Source organism: Cyclospora cayetanensis, unplaced genomic scaffold, assembly GCF_002999335.1.
Source record: "Cyclospora cayetanensis isolate NF1_C8 unplaced genomic scaffold, CcayRef3 CcayRef3_contig_26, whole genome shotgun sequence".
Lineage (NCBI taxonomy): Eukaryota > Apicomplexa > Conoidasida > Eucoccidiorida > Eimeriidae > Cyclospora > Cyclospora cayetanensis.
In genome coordinates this window covers 243297-260427 of record NW_020312214.1, presented here as the reverse complement: position 1 = coordinate 260427, position 17131 = coordinate 243297, and the positions used below count along the sequence as shown (strand labels likewise).

At 53.2% G+C, this 17131-nt stretch overlaps 4 protein-coding genes across 4 annotated transcripts; 2 read left to right on the top strand and 2 right to left on the bottom strand.

The window, feature by feature from the left end:
• The first annotated feature begins 595 nt into the window (after positions 1–595).
• Positions 596–2255, top strand: LOC34621303. Its single transcript, XM_026338444.1, has 4 exons — positions 596–1258; positions 1373–1496; positions 1828–1890; positions 2026–2255. Exons 1-4 carry the CDS (start codon positions 596–598, stop codon positions 2253–2255), a joined length of 1080 nt encoding a protein of 359 aa, XP_026194229.1.
• A 1208-nt stretch (positions 2256–3463) lies between these two features.
• On the top strand, positions 3464–10098 carry LOC34621301. The gene is made up of 9 exons (XM_026338443.1): positions 3464–3862; positions 4124–4294; positions 4501–4611; positions 5421–5600; positions 5917–8730; positions 8791–8889; positions 8950–9453; positions 9611–9730; positions 9919–10098. Exons 1-9 carry the CDS (start codon positions 3464–3466, stop codon positions 10096–10098), a joined length of 4578 nt encoding a protein of 1525 aa, XP_026194228.1.
• A 1990-nt stretch (positions 10099–12088) lies between these two features.
• Positions 12089–13133, bottom strand: LOC34621300 (receptor expression-enhancing protein 5). The gene is made up of 3 exons (XM_026338442.1): positions 12830–13133; positions 12454–12578; positions 12089–12277 (listed from the first exon to the last, which is right to left on the bottom strand). The coding sequence occupies exons 1-3, from the start codon at positions 13131–13133 to the stop codon at positions 12089–12091; spliced, it is 618 nt and encodes a 205-aa protein (XP_026194227.1).
• Positions 13134–14501: 1368 nt separating this feature from the next.
• On the bottom strand, positions 14502–16242 carry LOC34621299 (eukaryotic initiation factor 4A). The gene is made up of 3 exons (XM_026338414.1): positions 15892–16242; positions 15042–15542; positions 14502–14897 (listed from the first exon to the last, which is right to left on the bottom strand). Exons 1-3 carry the CDS (start codon positions 16240–16242, stop codon positions 14502–14504), a joined length of 1248 nt encoding a protein of 415 aa, XP_026194199.1.
• Between the last annotated feature and the right edge of the window lie 889 nt (positions 16243–17131).

Below are 17131 nucleotides of genomic sequence, written 5' to 3'. Positions count from 1 at the left end.
ACCGGAGTAGTGGACGAGTAGGCGAGATGCAGGGCTCAATAGCAGCCCAGTGATATCCAGAATGTATTCTCTATCTAGGCATGAGTGATCACTTAACGGAGAGACAGAGAGAGGGAGCTCACGGCGAGTACATTTACCGAGGCCTCCAACAGACAGGCATGCTGGTTGCTCTGAGAAGTAAAAGAATAGTTAATTGTCTTAATGTGGACTTCTTGCTTAAAATTTGTTTTATTGTGAGTACAGCAAGTAATATGAAGCGAATGTTTTGAGCTGCGGCTGTCCATGTTTCCGGTTTCCCTTGATGCCTATGGCAGTCCAAAAGCAGCTTCTCCCCTTAGTCCGATATTGCGCAGCTTCTGACGATCCCTGAAGTTTTACTCATTATTTATTGGCTAGTTGCTCTTTAAAACTACCCTAGAAGTGCATTATTTGGACTGAGGGTACCCTTGGTTCCCCGGGGACCTTCATCAACGAGTGCCCACAAACGGCCAGATTCTTGGGGCGTTACTCACGTTGACGTTCCTTTTGTGTCTATTAAGAAAAGAATTGGTATCAGACTTTGTTTTAGTACTTTCATACTCTCTAATAGCTAAAAATGCCAGTTGACCCGTCCCGTTGGATGCGCCAGAGGCACAGCCACCCCCGCATAGGGCCAGCCTACCAGGCCAAGATTCCATCTCTAGAAGGGGGGCCGTACCCCGAGGTGCCTTTGAAATGGCTGGGAGAGGCAGCTGTAGCTGACGCGGAGACCCAAGCTGCAACGCCGGGGGAAGCACAGGGCAGTACATCGGGAAAGGGTTCTGGACGAACACGCGGCGCTGGTACTGCAAGTAGACAGCTGGCCGCCGCTTCCCAGGCCTCTCGCCCGATGACGCGGAAGATGCGCGCGACAGCTGCACGGAATTCAGAGCAAGCCGACCAGCTGCAGCAGGCAGCGGAAGCAGTGACATTCTCAGCAGCAATGCTGGCGGATGCTGCCAGGGAGATGAAGGAAATGAGTACGGATATAGCAGGGGAATCATTTTGTGGTGCACCACCCGGGTCTGCCGAAGTGAGCTACCATAGCGATGCGACAGCAGTGGCCCAGTCGACAACCACCTTTTGCGGAGGCTTCCTCGTCAGTTCACAGGAGGCCGCAACAGATGGAGAAGCTGCGGCTGCCGGTGCGAGTGGCACTGGTGAAGGCAATTGCACGAGCGCCAGTGGAATATTCAGCTCTGAAATACCCGTGGACCTGGCCTTCACACCGGCAGATGAGGTAGAAGCGACGACAAACACAGCAGCTGCCTCAGGAGCTAGCGCAGCAGTAGCGCAGGCAACGAGCAGCACCACTTTGCCGCAGGGGGAAGAGGGAGAAACAGCACATGCCCAGCCAGATTTAGCGCCAGTGCAATTACCAGGATCAGCGGAAGCCAGTTTGGAAGAACCAGGATCGATAGCTGAGAAACACGAGTTACCCGCAGCGGAGAGTGGTTCTTCCAAGAGGCATAGGCCCTGTAATCCCGAGTCGTTAGAGAGCTGAACAGCTTATGGGCGTTATACAATGCGTACGGAGGTATCTGCAGGGTTTGGCAGCGCCTCCATATGTCGGTTCTTGTTCTTAAAGTCAATATTTCCAGTTGGACGGGCCTCTGCATTGTTAGGTACTCGATTATGCTACGTATATTGGTGATGCTGGCCATAGCGTGGATCTCTGTAACGGCTTTAAAGCATAGGATAATAGGACCTAGAATTTTCCTCCCTCTTGTGCTTAAAGGGACTGATAGCCAGCTGTAGTGCGAGTAGCCTTATCCGTTCGCCCTTCCCCCGGCCTGAGAGCAGGCTGAGGCAAGGCAGCAGGCCGTTACACAGACGAGAACAGCCAGAGGTGCAAGGAAGCAGACACTTCAAGTTGCCGCTAGCTCCTTAAGAATAAACACGCCTCCCTCCTGTACAGGAATCCCACACACAAGGAATTGTGCGATTCCAGATTTGCGGGCCTTTCCACTTTTTTTCCCGTGAATGCACTTGCCGTGCGGGAAATAGGATCTGCGGGATTCTTTCTTTGTCCTTGCCCGTTACTGCAAGTCAGTGGGGAGAGGGAACCGAGCTCGAGTATTGCTGTCTGGAGTAGCCACGTCGCCCCTACAAATGTGCCTGGGAACAACCCCAATGTGCAGATTGGCTTATGGCATGTCACCGCTACACCTTTTTACATACGAGGTAGTGAGAAGGATTTCTGGAATCATACGTCACCGGCGCATCGACTGTTCTGAGGGCGGAGCCTCGGAGAAGCCAGCTCCCAAGGCTCTCCAGTATCCAATCTGTATCTCGTTTACTTTCATTGGCGCACATATCGAATCCGCGGAAAAGGAAGACCTGAAGATCATGCGGAGTAGCTGCACAGCAGGCAGGGCCAGACTGCTCCCCCTAGGGAAGTCCTAGGCGCAGAACAGAGACCCCATGCGCCCGTGGGATCTCCCCACAGAAGAAGGCCGTTTTACGCCGAGCTTTTCTGCTTTGTCCGATCATATTTTGAGCACTGCTCTATTTGATGAGGCGAAGAATCCGCTACTCTCCACTGTCCTGCGCACATGAATGGGGCGTGAGGCGTCCGAGGGACTGCAGCAGCTAAACGAAGCACGAGGTCGCGTGGGGAGCGAGTTTGCGCTCCCACGGCGCTTTATCTCCAGCTTTGAAGCGTCTTCGTCATCCGGACACCCCGAAAGGGCGCCTTGACTTGGCGGTTCCGACCTGCGCAGAAGCCCTCGCTGCTTACTGAGCCGACCAGCACGCTTTCTGAAGGTTTGAGGGCGTATCCAAGTCTTCTTGGCCACGCATGGTGCCACACACTCTTGAAGCAGCAAGCACTGCCCTTTTAGTCCCTGTCTGAAGCCTCTGTACACTCAATTTCCCCTAGTAGCACGTGAGAACCTGTGCTCCAAGTCCGCGCTGGCAATACGAGACTGCAGCTGTCACGCCCTCCCTCACATTCTCTGCAGTGAAACCTCTTACTATGGATGCAGCTCTCTCCTTTAGCAGGGTATGGGTGCGCCTGGTTTCCTCGAGGCCCTGCAGCGCCGGGGAGCTACGAAGTCAGACGGAACGGGAGCAATGCGACTGCCTGCAAAGGCCTCCCGCGGATGGTCAATCTCCGTCAGCACTGAGCCGCGGCAAGTGCCGCTTCGTTGCTGCAGAGGTTGGAGTGACAGAGACAGTAGCGGACCTCAAGAGTATGCTCTTGGAGCTGCTGCCATCGTGCTTTTACACCCACTACGACTTACTCCTCCATCGAAAGGGCCCTCAGCACGCGGCAGCGCCAGAACGAGGACCCCTGTTGCTGCAAGACAGCTTCGGCTTTGCAGATCTGTCTATCGACACCGGAGATATCATAGACTTGGTGCCCAAACCTTGGGATGCCCTTTCCTCGCTGCTTCATTTGCGGAGATTGTCTGAAGTCCTCTACGAGCCGAGGGCAATTGTGATGCGGCAGCTTCCAGATGCATCAGATCCATGCGGAGCCTTTGGGGCAGTGCTTCGCCCCGTCGTGTTGCAGCAGCTTGGTGCAAACGCAGCTCAGGAGGAACATGCCACTCCTTCCCGCAGCGAGGACATGGCAGAAGGCAAGAGCTCTTCAACAGGGACAGAGGGAACCCCCATGGCGAGGCGACAGCGCAGCAACAGGCGGAAGTGTCGCACTGAGAAGAAGCGGGGAAAGGCTCTCGAGGCCTCTACCTGGTGGGACGTCGCAGAGGGCGCAGAGGGAGGCGTGCTGCAGGACTGCCAGGAGATGCTGCCTCTGAGTGACCAAAAGCAACACACCCAGCAGCTCTTGCTTCTGCAGCAGTCATTGCTGCCTTCTCCTTTGCAGCCCAAACCCCAGGTAGCGCTTCCTTTTCCCTGCTGCAGTGCCTCGTTTCCCTGTCTTGTGACTTCACAATAGAAGCTGTAGTGGTCTCCCTGCCGCGTTTTCCACTCACGCTTTAAGCAGATGTTTCGCGCGCTTGTGTGCAAGCGAGGGAAGCACACAGCGGCTGACAGCTTCAAATCCTTTGCCAGCTGTTGCTATCAGAGTGTCGACTGGTGGGCTTCTATCCGTGCATTTCACGCTACCCGTGTCTTCGCCTCCTTCCGAATCGTGCAGTTGCTGAATTTTATACGGCTCTACCCTGGAGGCCCTCCCACACCGACAGCTCAGTTGGCGGGGCACCTGCTCTGGCTGGAGGCAGAGACGGTCGAAGGACTGCGCCTCTACATCACCTCGACGGAGAACGGTTTCTGCGTCTCTTCCCTGAGGCACTGTGCGTACAGTGCGGCACGCTGACGCTGCTGCTCTGCTCTGTGCCTGGCTGCTGCTACCTGTACAGGCGCATGCTATGTCACCTAGGATCTTCAAGGGGGCGCTTCCCTTTGAGCGTTGCTCTTGCATGCTCTGTTTGGTGCTGTTTTTCAGCAGCTGCGAGTGCTGCTGCTGCCACAGCACCTTCCGGCCCTTCGTTTGACGTCTTCCCCCTGCAGCAGATAACGGCCCCCGATGGCAGGTGTCTGCCTTTCTCGGAATCAGCAGATGACTTTCTTTTCGACACGTTGGCAGAACTGCTATGCGCCTACTCTCCGGCCTTTGCCACTGGAGTGAGGAACTCCGTGCCTCTGACTGTTTAGACGCCACGGGGCACGAGAAAGTCGCTTGAAGGACCAGCGTGCTGGACGTTGCCCCCCTGACAAGCAGACCTCTCGTTTCCCCATCATTTGCTATCTCGCCTTATTACAAGCCCGTGCCGCGTCCTGAAGCTGTCTCTCCATTTGGGTTTCTCTTTGTGCAGCCGCCTCGGTTAGTTAACTTCATGTGCATGCGTTTGCTGCGGATGTGTGTGGGGGTGCAGTTGGAGCACATAGTCCCGGAACTGCTTGACGCGGATTTGCCGTTGCACGCGTTGCCCTCTCTGCAGCCTTTCCTCCCGCCGTTTGCGGCCGAAACGGAGGCAAGTTTTTGCTAACAATTCCAGCAGCTCATAGATTTGGCTAAGGGACAGAAGGAGGTGAAAAGGAGGTCGTAGAAGGAGGCATATGAAGGTTTCATGCAAATAGGGGCAGCTGGGGGACTCCACATAGCCCAGCAAAGGCGACGGAATGTGCGAACGGGAAGTTAGGTAGTAGTCTGTTTGTTGGTTGCGCCGTCACCGCTGCGCACTCCGTGAGGAAGACCAGCAGGGTGTGCCATGACGATGCAGCTCTAGTATGGCGAGGGGTATCTCACAAGAGTTCATCCAGCTACCTTGTGTGTTGCCTGTTTCAGCGCTTGCATCAACGCTTATAGTTGTCTCGTGTAAAGCTGCCTTTTCGAGGTTGCCCATGTCTCGTTCACAACACCGATGTCTTCTTTCCTTGCACCCCGGCACCAGATTGCTCTGGTGATATACTGTTCTGCTTTCTTGCTGCAGCAAGAACAAGCATTAAGCCCTGAGGCCCATCTTTTCGGTGGAATGGCACCGACGGCCGCAGCTGTTGCGGCTGCGCATGCTGGCCATCGTTTGTGGAATGCCGAGTATGCGGCAGTTTTGGAGGCACTACCACCAAGAGACTTCGCGCAGTGTATTGCGAGCGAAAAGCAGAGCTCCAAGGTAAGCAGCCTACTCATCCAATTTCCGAGCGGCAAGAAATTGTGGTGCCCGGAGATCAACAGGCCTGAGGCTTTTTACCTTTCTTAGCTCCAAGTGGCTCTTGCCTTTTCGACGGCATGGGCATGCAAGAATCTCTGAAGTATTGAGCCAGAAACTTGCGAGAAGCGCGCTGCATCGGCCGTTAGCACGATGAGATGGTACTGCTGCCGTCTTCTCCCAGTGTATTGGCCATTCCAGCGAGGCCCGTTTCGTCTGCACACAGAATTTCTTTGGAGCATAAGGTTTTGCTGACGCTGTTCCTGCTGCTGTGACGCAGATAGCTGCAGAGTTTCGTGAAGCGGCTTTGCAGGGAGCTGTCGCACTGCGGGAACGCCAGCTGCTCCCTTACGGGGGACGTTCTATGCCCAGTATGAAGACCACAGCGGGCGATGCACTGAAGGGGCTACCCGCAGCCGCCGTACACCAGGTTTATGTGCACAATAACATTTGCCTAATGGCAGACAGCGAACTCTTCGGCTGCAGCTGCTCTATTGCAGAGGGGACAGGACGCTGCCTGGACGCCAACGATGCTGTCCGTGAGGCAATGAGAAAGGCCGCTGAGGCAGCAGAGGTGGCCAGGCTATGTGAGGACGTAGGCCTTGCAGCAGCTGCTGCTTCATCTGCTTCTGCACCCGCTGCCTTCCGTGGGGCTACCGGAGTAGCAGTGCCTTCCGTTCAAGAGTTCAAAGCTCCAGGCTTGATGGCTGTGACGGTGGACTATGCTGGGTGCCGCATTCTTTGCCAATCGATTCACGAGGATTTACCTGGGGTTCAGAGCTTTTATAAAGTGGCAGCACATGAAGCAGAACAAGAGTCTCAAAGTCCTTGCTGCACTGCAAATACCTTTGCTACTGTTGGGCAGATTCTGGGGGTTAAGCTCCCCGTCAACAGCAAGACATCACCGCCACAATCTCTTCGCCATTTCTTTCCACTGGACGTTGCAGCTTCTCGTTTCGGGCTAGGAGAGACACCGGCGGAGCTTGCTGCTGCGGCCGCTGTTGCTGCTGCACGTCATACCGCGCGCGCCAATGGAGAGCCGGCGGTTGTTGCTGCCGTAGCTGCCACGGCAGCAGCGACAGAGGAACTGAATGCTGCTGCAGCGGCAGCAGGCTTTGCGCAAGGGCCCTCGCATGCAACAGAATGCCCAGAAGTGCGTCCTGAACTGTTGAGGGCTTTCCTGTTGTTCAGAAAGCGACAACTTGCCCATGAGCGGCTGCAGCAACAAGAGGAGCACAAGACCGGAGGCGACGTGGAGGTCCGGGCAGAGTCTGCTGCTGCACCAAATGTGCCGCCTACTCTCGAGGAGGAGCTGCAGCTGCGTCTGGAAGAGGTCTGGAGGAGCCAGTGCAGAACCACTACGAAAGAGCTGTTGCGAGCTGCTTCCTGGTTCGGCAGCGACAGCAGAGGGGGCATAAACGGCTTCAGCCGTCGCGTGGTGCGTCTGCAGGAGCTGACCAATGATTGTTGTACTGATACCCTGTTGAGGTGTATGGAGAGGGCTAGAGAGCAGCAGGAGGCGTTGCTGGAAACTAGGCGGGAGGAAATAGACCGTCTTCGCACGGCCCTCGAAAGGCAATTAGAACAGCGTGAACGAGAAGAGCAGCATTCTACCTCGACGAAGCAGAAAGATACGGTACAACAGCAGCAAGAAAAGCTGCTGCTGCAGGATAACATGACGCAACAGCATCAGAAGCGACAGGAGACTTCGAAGGGGAACGAGGAAGGCACAGATGCGGCAAGGAGGCCCTTAGATACTGATTCCGTTGCAGCAAGCGAAATAGGCGAGGTTGCTGGTACTGTTCCAGCCGGGATGGCCACAGCCGCACTGGAGGGGAGAGCAGGTGATGTGGCGTTGCTATCGCTTCTTGGGGAGGACGTGTCGCTTCTGCAGGACTGCGACCTGGCCACTCGTGCGGGTTCCCTTGCAGCTACTGCATGTGCGATGGCATTCCCTCTCCCTCCAGGCGTTCCGGAGGCTAACCGCCTGCTGGCGGACGCCGGAACAGAGGCTTTGGCTCTTGATTCAGAATTAGTTAGTAAGGCAGACCGTGAGAGTCTGCTGCTTCTCTCTGCATATCTGCGGCAAGTGGCTGTCCCGTTAGCGGCCAAACTGCTGTGTGCCCACTACCCCAGCAGCGATCTTCCTCTAGATTCACAGGGTCTGAAGGCGTTCATCCACAGCTGCGGATTAAACTGCCGCCATTTGGGCGCGATTTACCGTGCCATACAGGCAATGAACCCGGAAAGGGCTGCATCTCTCCCTGAAATGCTGCTGGAAAGGGACATTATACTGCGCTGTGCGAAGTCTCGCATAAACCGGCACCTCTCCACGCTTACCCTCGGGGAAGTGGCCCCCGCAGCGGCTCATCTCATTTCGTGCTTATTTTCCGCAGTCGTATTATCTTCGCCCTCCCAACCTGCTGTCAATGGCTCAGGCACGGCAATGCCTAATGGCGCAGTAGCATTGCGTGGAGGCCCCACTAGGGCCTTGGGTGCAGTCCTGGAGGAGACGCCTGAGAGCTTCTGGGAAGCTATCAGGCGCCGCGCTTGGACGCGCTTTGGTCAACTTTTGCCCGGCACCCCCCTCCAATGCATCACCCTGAGCTCGGTTGCTGGCCGCTTCGTCCTTCTGCGCAGCCTGTGTGCTGCCCTCGGAATACAGCTTCGAGCAGAGGTGATTCCGCGCTTGTATCAGCAGCAGCAACAAAAGCAGAAGGTACCTAAGTGGCTAGTGCTGCTGCAGGCGAATGAGCAGAAACTGTATATGGGAGACGATACTAGCGAAGGTTCTGTAGTGCCTCATCGGCAGCAGGCAAGAAGCGTTCTTGAAGGTCAGCACCATGGGGAACAAGTGCTTCAAGGAGGGCAGTGCGACTCCAGTTCTGTAAGCACAAATGACTTCTGCAGCCACCTAGTGAAGGCGGAGGACATTACAAGGATTGCCCCGGTGCCTAAGGGTGCTCACCCCCCGTCTCACGTCGTCCGTGCCCTGCTCTCTGCGGCGTCTCATTGCTGCGTTTTTGGAAGTTTCGACGCAGCTCTGGACCTGCTGCAGCAAGCCCTTTGTGTAGCTCACCAGCTCTCAGGCGCTGTTTGTTCGTGAGTCACACCATTTTTCCCCTTTTCCAGTCCGACCCGCGCCCTCTCGGAGACGGGACACCCCCTTCGCTCTTCTCCTTTCCCGTCACATGGTGGTCGCGATTATCTGGTTCTTCCGCTAATTAGCCCTTCTTCATATTCAGCAGACCACGTAATTGGGGTGCATAATTCGCACAGAGTGCCTTAAAGCCTCTCTGTTCCTTTGGTGAAGGTTAAGCCAACAGGTTTAACATATATGAAGTACGTGCTGAGTTGGCTTTGTGCTGATGCCGCTCTCAGGGAGGCATCCACTTGCTATGCTGCGATCGGGCAGTTGCTAGGTATTGTGGACGACCCTCTGAACGCATGCAACAACTTGCAAAAGTGCCTCATACTCATGGATAGGCGCGCCGGTCCAGACCATCCGATAACGCTTGATATCCACTCTGCGCTGGCTCACGCCTTCGCCCGACTACCGGGCAACCAATACACGACCCGTGGACTGCGCCATATGCAGCGAGCGCTGCTTATGCTGCATACGTGGACCGCAGGCCTTGCCCATCCAATGCTACCCTTACTGCTCTTAGGGGCATCCCGCTGCTTGTTGCAGCAGTACCAACAGTTGCAAAAGCAAAACGAACGAGAACAAGCCTTAGAGAGCGCCGTTCGCTGCCTGAGAGCCGCAGAGGCCGCCCTGGATGAGTTGCAAGGCTGCAGCCCCGAGTACTGTGCTGAGGTGCGTTTTTTTGGCTATCTCAAATAACTTGGGAATAGTGTGCTGCATCGTAGGAGCGTCTGTGGCGCTGTTCCTTAGAAGGGGTTGGCGGCTGCCTTCTTTTAAGGGAGAACTGGGTGCTGAAAGGGACATCTCTGTAGATTTCTTGGGATTTTAGGTGTACACTGAATTGTCCTGGATCTACGAGTCTATTGGAGACTGGCGTAAGGCTCTTGATTGGGCAAGGTCTGCCAGAGGGGCGTTCGAGAAGACCACAGCAGACATAGGGGTGCTGCAGGTTCGTCGCTGAATCCGTCCTAGCTGCACAACCCGTGTGTTGGCTTTGCGCTTCCCAGACCAGAACGCCTTTGCTTGCGAGTGATGCTAAGCTAGTGCCACTTTTTGCTGCGCTCTGTAATTAGGTCTATGTAGCAGAAAGTTTATTTAACGGGGGTTCCGTTGTGATGGGCTATGTTGTACACTCAGGAAGCAGAGGCGCGAATGGTACGGCTAACGCGCTCTCTGGTGATGCAGACGCAACAGCAAAAACTGCAGCAGTATCAGAGGGGATTATTGGTGTCTCGTTTGCGCCATGCAACTGGCCTGATGAGGGCAAACAACAGAGTGGATGTGTCTGCTCTACTGCCCTGCGCTGGGTCCTCCTGATTCACCCACATTGTATCCGTGAGAAATAAGATAGTAGCCATCTTCTGACAATATGAAGCTATAGTAAACTGCTATGTGGTGCACCCAGCTGAATCCAGCCGCGGTGATAGAGTACTGCAGCAGAATACGCGTACTACTTGGCACTGCCTGCAGGAAGCACAGCCTGAAATGCAAACCCAATTCAGTGATGTCAAAATTTTGCTCGAATGCTGTCACCTGATTTGTACGTTCATATTTTTACATGGCAGTCTTGTCTTCAAGTAAACATTGTGCACATGTACATGCTTTCGTGTATACTTGCATTTATAAGGTAGGAGCATGCACGCGCATTGCTGTACATTTATATTTGTATTATACAGAGCACAGCCATGTGCAAGTAGATACATGCACACCGCATGCACGTACATGATTAGGCATACTCATACGCATGTGTACATGTACATATATGTAGACACGCAACACGTGTGTGTATCGACATTTTTTTTACAACTGGTATACTTAATTTGCATGTATATTAGCCTAGTGGCGTTGCTTCCCTTTTTTGGCTTGATCAGTTGTCCTTCTTGTACCCATGATACATGCTGAAAATTGAGACTGAGGCGAAATCTTAGAATAATCCGCATGAAGTCTATTAGTTCCCGGCTGATGTGTACTACAGCTCAGTAACGACCTGCCACGGGAAACTATTGCTGCATCATTTGAAGGCACCCAATACCAAGGACTCTAGTACTCATTCTCTGGGCAAAAAGGTTGCGGGTATCGACGTAAATTTAGCCCTATGCCTTCCCTAAAAGTCAAAGTAGGGGCCGATGGAGTTTCTCAGGCGCATGCGCAGCTGCGTCGTGCCTCGCGATGGTAGACAGCGACGCAAGAAGCTACAGAGTGGGCTACTGCAATTCTCGTTGCTTTGCTAGTCAAGTAATCCCCATACACTGCGACAACAGGACTCCTCTGGTACATTATGCCGCAAAAATTACCATAGGCATGAGCTGCTTGACCTGTACTGCGGCGCCTAACAGGCGTGCAGCTGACGCTAATGGATGTCGTCTGCATGCTGCAATGACTAGTCTTTTCCTTTCAGGGATACTACTCCTTCGTGACGCAAGTGAACTTCGACTGCACTTCAATCAAAGCTACGACAGCCGCGACTCTACGAGTAGCGTGAAGAGGTAGGTATGGGACGCCTGTCTGGAGCAAATGTAAATGTGCTAAGGTGAAAGCGTTGCTGTATATAGTACCGTTCAGGAATGTACACGATTGCTTTGGCTCTTCGTGCACCCAAGGGTACTTTGCACTGCAACTCAACATGGGTGCCTTGGAGCCGAGCTGAAAATAAGCACTGCCAAAACATCGACCCGACCTACATGCAGCGACCTGTTGCGTCTGCGTGTCTCCATCAGAAGGGTAGCAAAGAGACAGCTTCGATCGGAGGGATATGTGGAACAGTAATCCACCAAATCCTATGGGTCAGTTACGCTGTCGCCAGCAAGCTCGGGGCTGGAAGCTCACGATACAATACGTCGTCTCTCGCTTTGGCCAGCCGCTCGAGCGGTTTTGTTCCCCCCATGCTTTTCAACCCTGCTTTCTAGCTTTCAAAATGCAGTGCCCAGCTCATACGAATAAAATAACAGACGGCATTAGGGTGTCTCTTATTACCTGTCAACCGCCAAAGCGGCTCTGGTACCCCGTCACTCTCCCTTCACGTCAGGTTTCTGTGACTTCGACGAAACTTCTCAAGTTTCGAGGGACTTCTCAGCTCCCTCTTTGTGGAATAGAAGTCCACGGGGCGCCTGAGATCAGAGCCCCATTTTGGCCCCAGTAGAAACGGATCACATACCTGCCATTCGGCCTTTTTGCAATGAGAGAAAAGAACCAAACCAGGTTCGCACGCGCATGTCTGCGTTAGCCTGGTAACTTCTGCGGCGTGAAAGCGTTAGCCTGGTGTCAGGCTGGTGCAAATAGCATTAAGAATAAGGAAGAATGGCACCACTTAGTTTGCTTTGCGCCTCACCGCACCGACTGCCTGATGAACCTTGGTAAACCCTTCATGCACGACATGCTGAATCCCTTCGGCCGCCCTGGTCCCCGCCTCCCCCAGCTTGTCCATGTACGCGTCAATTGGCTCCTGATGCACTAGCAAGAAGGGGCGAATAAAGACGTTGTACACAACTTCAGCTCCCTAAAAAACCAAACAATCCCAAAACAAAATCGAGGCAATTTGTGTCCAGCTCTGCGTCCCAGTGTAGATGGGAATTTGCAACGCTGTTGTCGTGGGAGGTCGAGGGATCTTGCCTTGAAGCATGGGAGTGCAAGATACAGAAGGAAGCAGAACTTGAACAGATAGTAGAACGGGACCCAGAAGAGAATGATGTCAACAAAATACTCGGCGATCGAAAATGCCGCATAAACCACCCAATAGGTCAGCCAGAGCTTGTCATCCTCCGTTCCTGGGCTCTCAATGGCCCGAAAGGACATCCATGCTCCGAAAAACACAACGCAGCACATATAGAGCCTCAGTATACACCGAGATCTGTTTTAAAGCGGATTTTAGAGTTATCCCACACAGCAACCCTGACTTTTTCTACCGTCCAGGAACAGGAATCGAGCTTGCGTTGACATGACTCTTCCTTTCCCCAAAAGACAGCTTGTCTCTCCCGTTCAAAATTCGGTCATGCAAGGAAAACCCCAACTGCGAGTTCGATGCAGCAGCGCGCACTGCTATAGGGCTTACCGGGATACAGAAATCCGGCAATGTCACATACTATTCCTCCGCCCAAGCCAGTGCCGAGACTGATAAGCAAAAAGACTCCAAGGCCTGTAACAATGGCAGATGGTCTGAGTCCTGTAAGTGCAGAGGCCTGCTGTGCCAAAGGCGTATCCTCGAAGTATTTATCGGCGTCACTGAAGAAACGCTGAATAGCAGCGGAGGCCCCCTGCGGCTTCTCCCCTGTGCCACGGTTCTCGCGGGATGCTCCACTATCGGGGCTGCCACGAGCAGCCGCGTCCATCCCTAAGGCCTTCTTGAGACCTGTCATTATGAGACAAGTGAAGTATTCACGTGAGAAGAGCTGTCGGAAGGTTCCGAATGGCAAGGAGAAAACTGCACGAATTACCGACCGTGTGCGCCTAAATTTGAAATAGTATGGAAGTATAATTAGAGGCAAAGAGCAGAAGGAATGTGCAAGCGGAAAGGAACTGAAGAGGAACGAAATACTCAACGCTGCGTCGCCTCAATATAGGCTGCCGCCCCCGGAACCAACCGGCCGCTAGGTAGTCGCTTCCCCCTAACTGACCCGGAGAATGGAGTGCCGTTCTTTTGCACGGAATAAAGTATATCATAAAAACATTACTGTCTGATGCATGATGCCCAATACACTGCGCACCCGGTGCACTCCAGCCCCAGCCACCTGTTTCACCGCCAGTGACTGATCAAGCCGAGACCAGCACAAATGTTGAGCGAGGGGGGCAGCGAATAGTTCTAAATCAGATCTCTTTCGCAGCTAGACCATATATTCTGTGAAAGGGCCCCGAGACAGCAGAGTAATGGCAGAAAACAATCAATATACAAGAGAAGCGAAGGGAGCTTCCACACAGCAATTCGGCTCTTCAGGTTCGATGGTTCTGCGCACGGAGGTACTGCTACACGACACACTAGTCTATCTGGTTCTGTGTTCCGCTGGCAACATACAATTACGGGTAGCCAGCCACATACCACTCAAGCCTATGCAGCGTGGCGAGGCAAAGCACCGCCGTCAAACACCTCTAACATCTTGATGGAACGTGCAGCCGGCGGACGAGGGGTTCATAAGAACCGCATTATTGAAACTAGACCTAGTTTCCAGTCTTTTTCGAATCTAGGACTAGACTAACCTATGCTGCAAAAACAACGGATCTTCCGCCATACTTTTAGCATCGTTTAAGTGTCCAACCCCACGACTTTCTCCGGCACCCTCAAAATGAATGCCGAAACGACAGCTCTCAGGGTAGCCCCGAGGAACTGACAGATGTCCTGGGGCTGTGCTATAACTGAAGTCCCATCCGTGCAACGCGAAGGACCCAGTTGTCGCCCAGAAACAACTGGCAAATCCCTCGTGCGGATCCAGCAGTAACTGCTGCTGCGCGTTATTGCAACCAAACGCCGCTTGGAAGGCCAGCTGGCCGCAGACTCTTGATAGGAGTGAATATCGACGGGCGAGCTGCCCTCAAACAGCTTGCTGCAACAACACACCCTCAGCCCAGCTCGCCACAGGCCCTGCTAAGCAAAGCAGGCCACTGCCTTCCGTATAAATCGATTCGCAGTCGACTGACATAAAATGTCAAGTAGCCACACAGCCCTCGTCGGTCTACGACACATGAAACGCCTCTCCTCGCCCTTTGTCCGATCCTCTTCCACTTCATTTTGCTTATTTGGTCTCCAGTTTCGCCGGCATTTCAAGGATCTGGGTGTTATAGTGGGTTTCAATATCCTTGAGCTGCTCAGTATCGTTGGTGGTAACGAAGTTGATGGCAACTCCCTTACGGCCAAAACGGCCGCTCCTACCAATTCTGTGGATGTAATTCTCTTTGGATGTAGGAATGTCATAGTTGATGACCAGAGACACCTGCTGCACATCAATTCCTCTAGCCAACAGATCGGTAGTAATCAGAACACGGGTAGAACCGCTGCGGAACTCGCGTAGAACAGTCTCGCGCTGCTGTTGCTCCATGTCACCATGCATCGCTGATACCGTGAAGTCATGACCCGTCATCATGTCTACTAGCTGAAGCACCTTTCTGCGTGTGTTGCAGTATATGATAGCCTGAAGAACAAACGAGCACGCAAAAACGGAACATATTAAAAACACGAGACGATCCCCATATATAATCACCAGATATTATCCAAGAATCTACTCACAGCATCGAACCATATATCGTGCACAACGCCTCGTCGGGATTTCAAATACCTGAGTGATCGTCAGAGTCTCGTACAAGTCGACCAAGGTAGCGAACTTGTTTTCTTCCTTCTGGACATCAATGAAGTACTGGGAGATACCCTCAAGCGTGAGTTCATCCTTCTTCACCAAAATGCGTCTTGGCTTCCTCATGAACTGCGTTGTAAGGTCCAGAATGTCCGATGGCATGGTGGCGCTGAAAAGAGCAACTTGCACGTCCCTGGGCAGGTGCTGGAAAACAGCAAGAATCTGGGACTTGAATCCGCGTGACAGCATCTCATCGGCCTCGTCAAGAACAAAAAGAACCATGTGCTCACACCGCAAATGACGCTTTTCCATCATGTCGTTCACACGACCCGGCGTGCCAACCACGACGTGTACACCCCCGTGCAACCGCTGCGCGTCTTCGCGCACCGATGTCCCGCCGACGCACGCATGACAAAGAACATCAAGGTAGTCACCAAGCGCCAAAGCTACCTGAAGATACGAAGGTACCACACATGCCAACCAGTGGATGCACGTTCGTGGATCGACCGCCCTTCAGTCCAGCCAGAACCATCTTGAGGACAAGCTGAGTCTGATTCTACTAAGTAAGACACGATCAAGAAACTTCTGGATACATACATATTCAAAACCCAACGGCCCACACCCGTGAACAAACACCAAGCCCCACAGTGGCAAACTGGGCGCCAACCCGTAAAATGCGCATATGATGCAGGCTTTACCGAGTCCTCCACTAGGTGAAAAACAAAATGAAGCGGTGATACGTGGAAAGCGAAATAAAAAGCAGAGAACAAAGACAGGCATTGTCCTAGCAGCAAATTTGTCACAGCAGGATGGTTGGTGGGGCACAAGCACCCACCTTTTGGATCTGCTGGGCAAGTTCTCTAGTTGGAGCCAAGATAAGAACTTGGCAAGCGGGCTTATTGTAGTCGATTTTCTGGAGAGCTGCAATCACGAACGTCGCCGTCTTTCCCGTCCCACTTTGGGCTTGTCCGATGGTGTCGTGGCCGTCGATGATAGGCTTGATTCCGCGCATTTGGATGGCCGAAGGCCTCTCAAAACCATAAGAGTAAATGCCTCGCAAGAGGTCTTCATGCAAAAGGAGGTTGTCGAAAGATGTTACAACTTCATCTTCGTAGTCAGCCTCTGTTGCTTGCTGCTCCTGCTGCTTCTCCTCCTCTTGCTGCGGCTGCTTGTCCTCGCTCTCCATTTTCGCTGCCCTGTACTATAACACGAAAACTAGCCCTATCCAAACAAAGACTGTCAACCAACGCTCTTGTGCAGCGCGCCCGGCTGCCAGACAGGTCCGGACGTGGGGCGCCTGAGGGGTGCTGCTGCAGCTGCAGCAGCGGCGGCTGCTTCAGCGGCCCCGGCCCCTCCCTTCACCTGGTGCCTGTAACTGTTGCGGCGCATTTTACGCGTCTAGTTCTTCAATTTAGTTTCCAGCAACAGTTACCTAGAACATTAGTGGCTATGCAAGTAGCGACGCAATTTAGTTGCAAGCACCCTCTATATCATAGGTGCCTCCCCACCAGCCCCAGCACTGGACTGCTGGCGGGCACCGAACAGGCGCTGCATGATTGTCAAGCAAATAATGTATACTGAAGTGCATTATAGATCGTTTTATGCATCATAAACCATCATTAGCCCACCCCATGTCCATCATGCCCTGCTTAGTGGCTTTTAGCTTACTTGCCCCACAGCCAAGAAAGTAGGGATGCTCCGTAAGCATAACTGCATATGTGCCCCATTGCAACCACCAGACACTCAGCACAGTTGCCTTCTTTGGAACAACTCAAGAACATAGCTGGAAGCAACGTCTTCCCTGTATGGGTTGTGATGCCCCAGTGGGTCCTAGAGCCATTTCACGTTAACTAATTGGACAGCAGGCAAGCTACATTTTCGCACTTTGCCTTACTCTAGTTATATTGAAAAAAAAGTAGAGAATTGGCTAGTAAATTTGCCTGTTAGTGTACCCTATTTTTTGTGAGGTGCGAGTACCTCGATGCAAGACGACGTAATGCTATTTTGGGTGCGCTAGACGCTACGCGCAATCAGCAAACAATACTCCCAGTCGAGCAGGTTAAGCTAAGCGTACA

What these genes read in the sequence shown, in the direction of transcription:
- LOC34621300 (XM_026338442.1), bottom strand. Translation starts at nt 13,133, where the DNA reads ATGACAGGTCTCAAGAAGGCCTTAGGGATGGACGCGGCTGCTCGTGGC. An exon ending in TGCCGGATTTCTGTATCCCG is followed by an intron (nt 12,579 to 12,829) that starts GTAAGCCCTATA and finishes TGTTTTTCGGAG; the next exon opens with CATGGATGTCCTTTCGGGCC. An exon ending in TTGACATCATTCTCTTCTGG is followed by an intron (nt 12,278 to 12,453) that starts GTCCCGTTCTAC and finishes TTGGTTTTTTAG; the next exon opens with GGAGCTGAAGTTGTGTACAA.
- LOC34621301 (XM_026338443.1), top strand. Translation starts at nt 3,464, where the DNA reads ATGCGGCAGCTTCCAGATGCATCAGATCCATGCGGAGCCTTTGGGGCA. An exon ending in CTCCGGCCTTTGCCACTGGA is followed by an intron (nt 4,612 to 5,420) that starts GTGAGGAACTCC and finishes TTCTTGCTGCAG; the next exon opens with CAAGAACAAGCATTAAGCCC. An exon ending in GCGAAAAGCAGAGCTCCAAG is followed by an intron (nt 5,601 to 5,916) that starts GTAAGCAGCCTA and finishes GCTGTGACGCAG; the next exon opens with ATAGCTGCAGAGTTTCGTGA.
- LOC34621303 (XM_026338444.1), top strand. Translation starts at nt 596, where the DNA reads ATGCCAGTTGACCCGTCCCGTTGGATGCGCCAGAGGCACAGCCACCCC. An exon ending in TTCCAAGAGGCATAGGCCCT is followed by an intron (nt 1,497 to 1,827) that starts GTAATCCCGAGT and finishes GAGCAGGCTGAG; the next exon opens with GCAAGGCAGCAGGCCGTTAC. An exon ending in CAAGGAAGCAGACACTTCAA is followed by an intron (nt 1,891 to 2,025) that starts GTTGCCGCTAGC and finishes TGCGGGAAATAG; the next exon opens with GATCTGCGGGATTCTTTCTT.
- LOC34621299 (XM_026338414.1), bottom strand. Translation starts at nt 16,242, where the DNA reads ATGGAGAGCGAGGACAAGCAGCCGCAGCAAGAGGAGGAGAAGCAGCAG. An exon ending in TTGCCCAGCAGATCCAAAAG is followed by an intron (nt 15,543 to 15,891) that starts GTGGGTGCTTGT and finishes CGAACGTGCATC; the next exon opens with CACTGGTTGGCATGTGTGGT. An exon ending in AGACTCTGACGATCACTCAG is followed by an intron (nt 14,898 to 15,041) that starts GTATTTGAAATC and finishes TTTGTTCTTCAG; the next exon opens with GCTATCATATACTGCAACAC.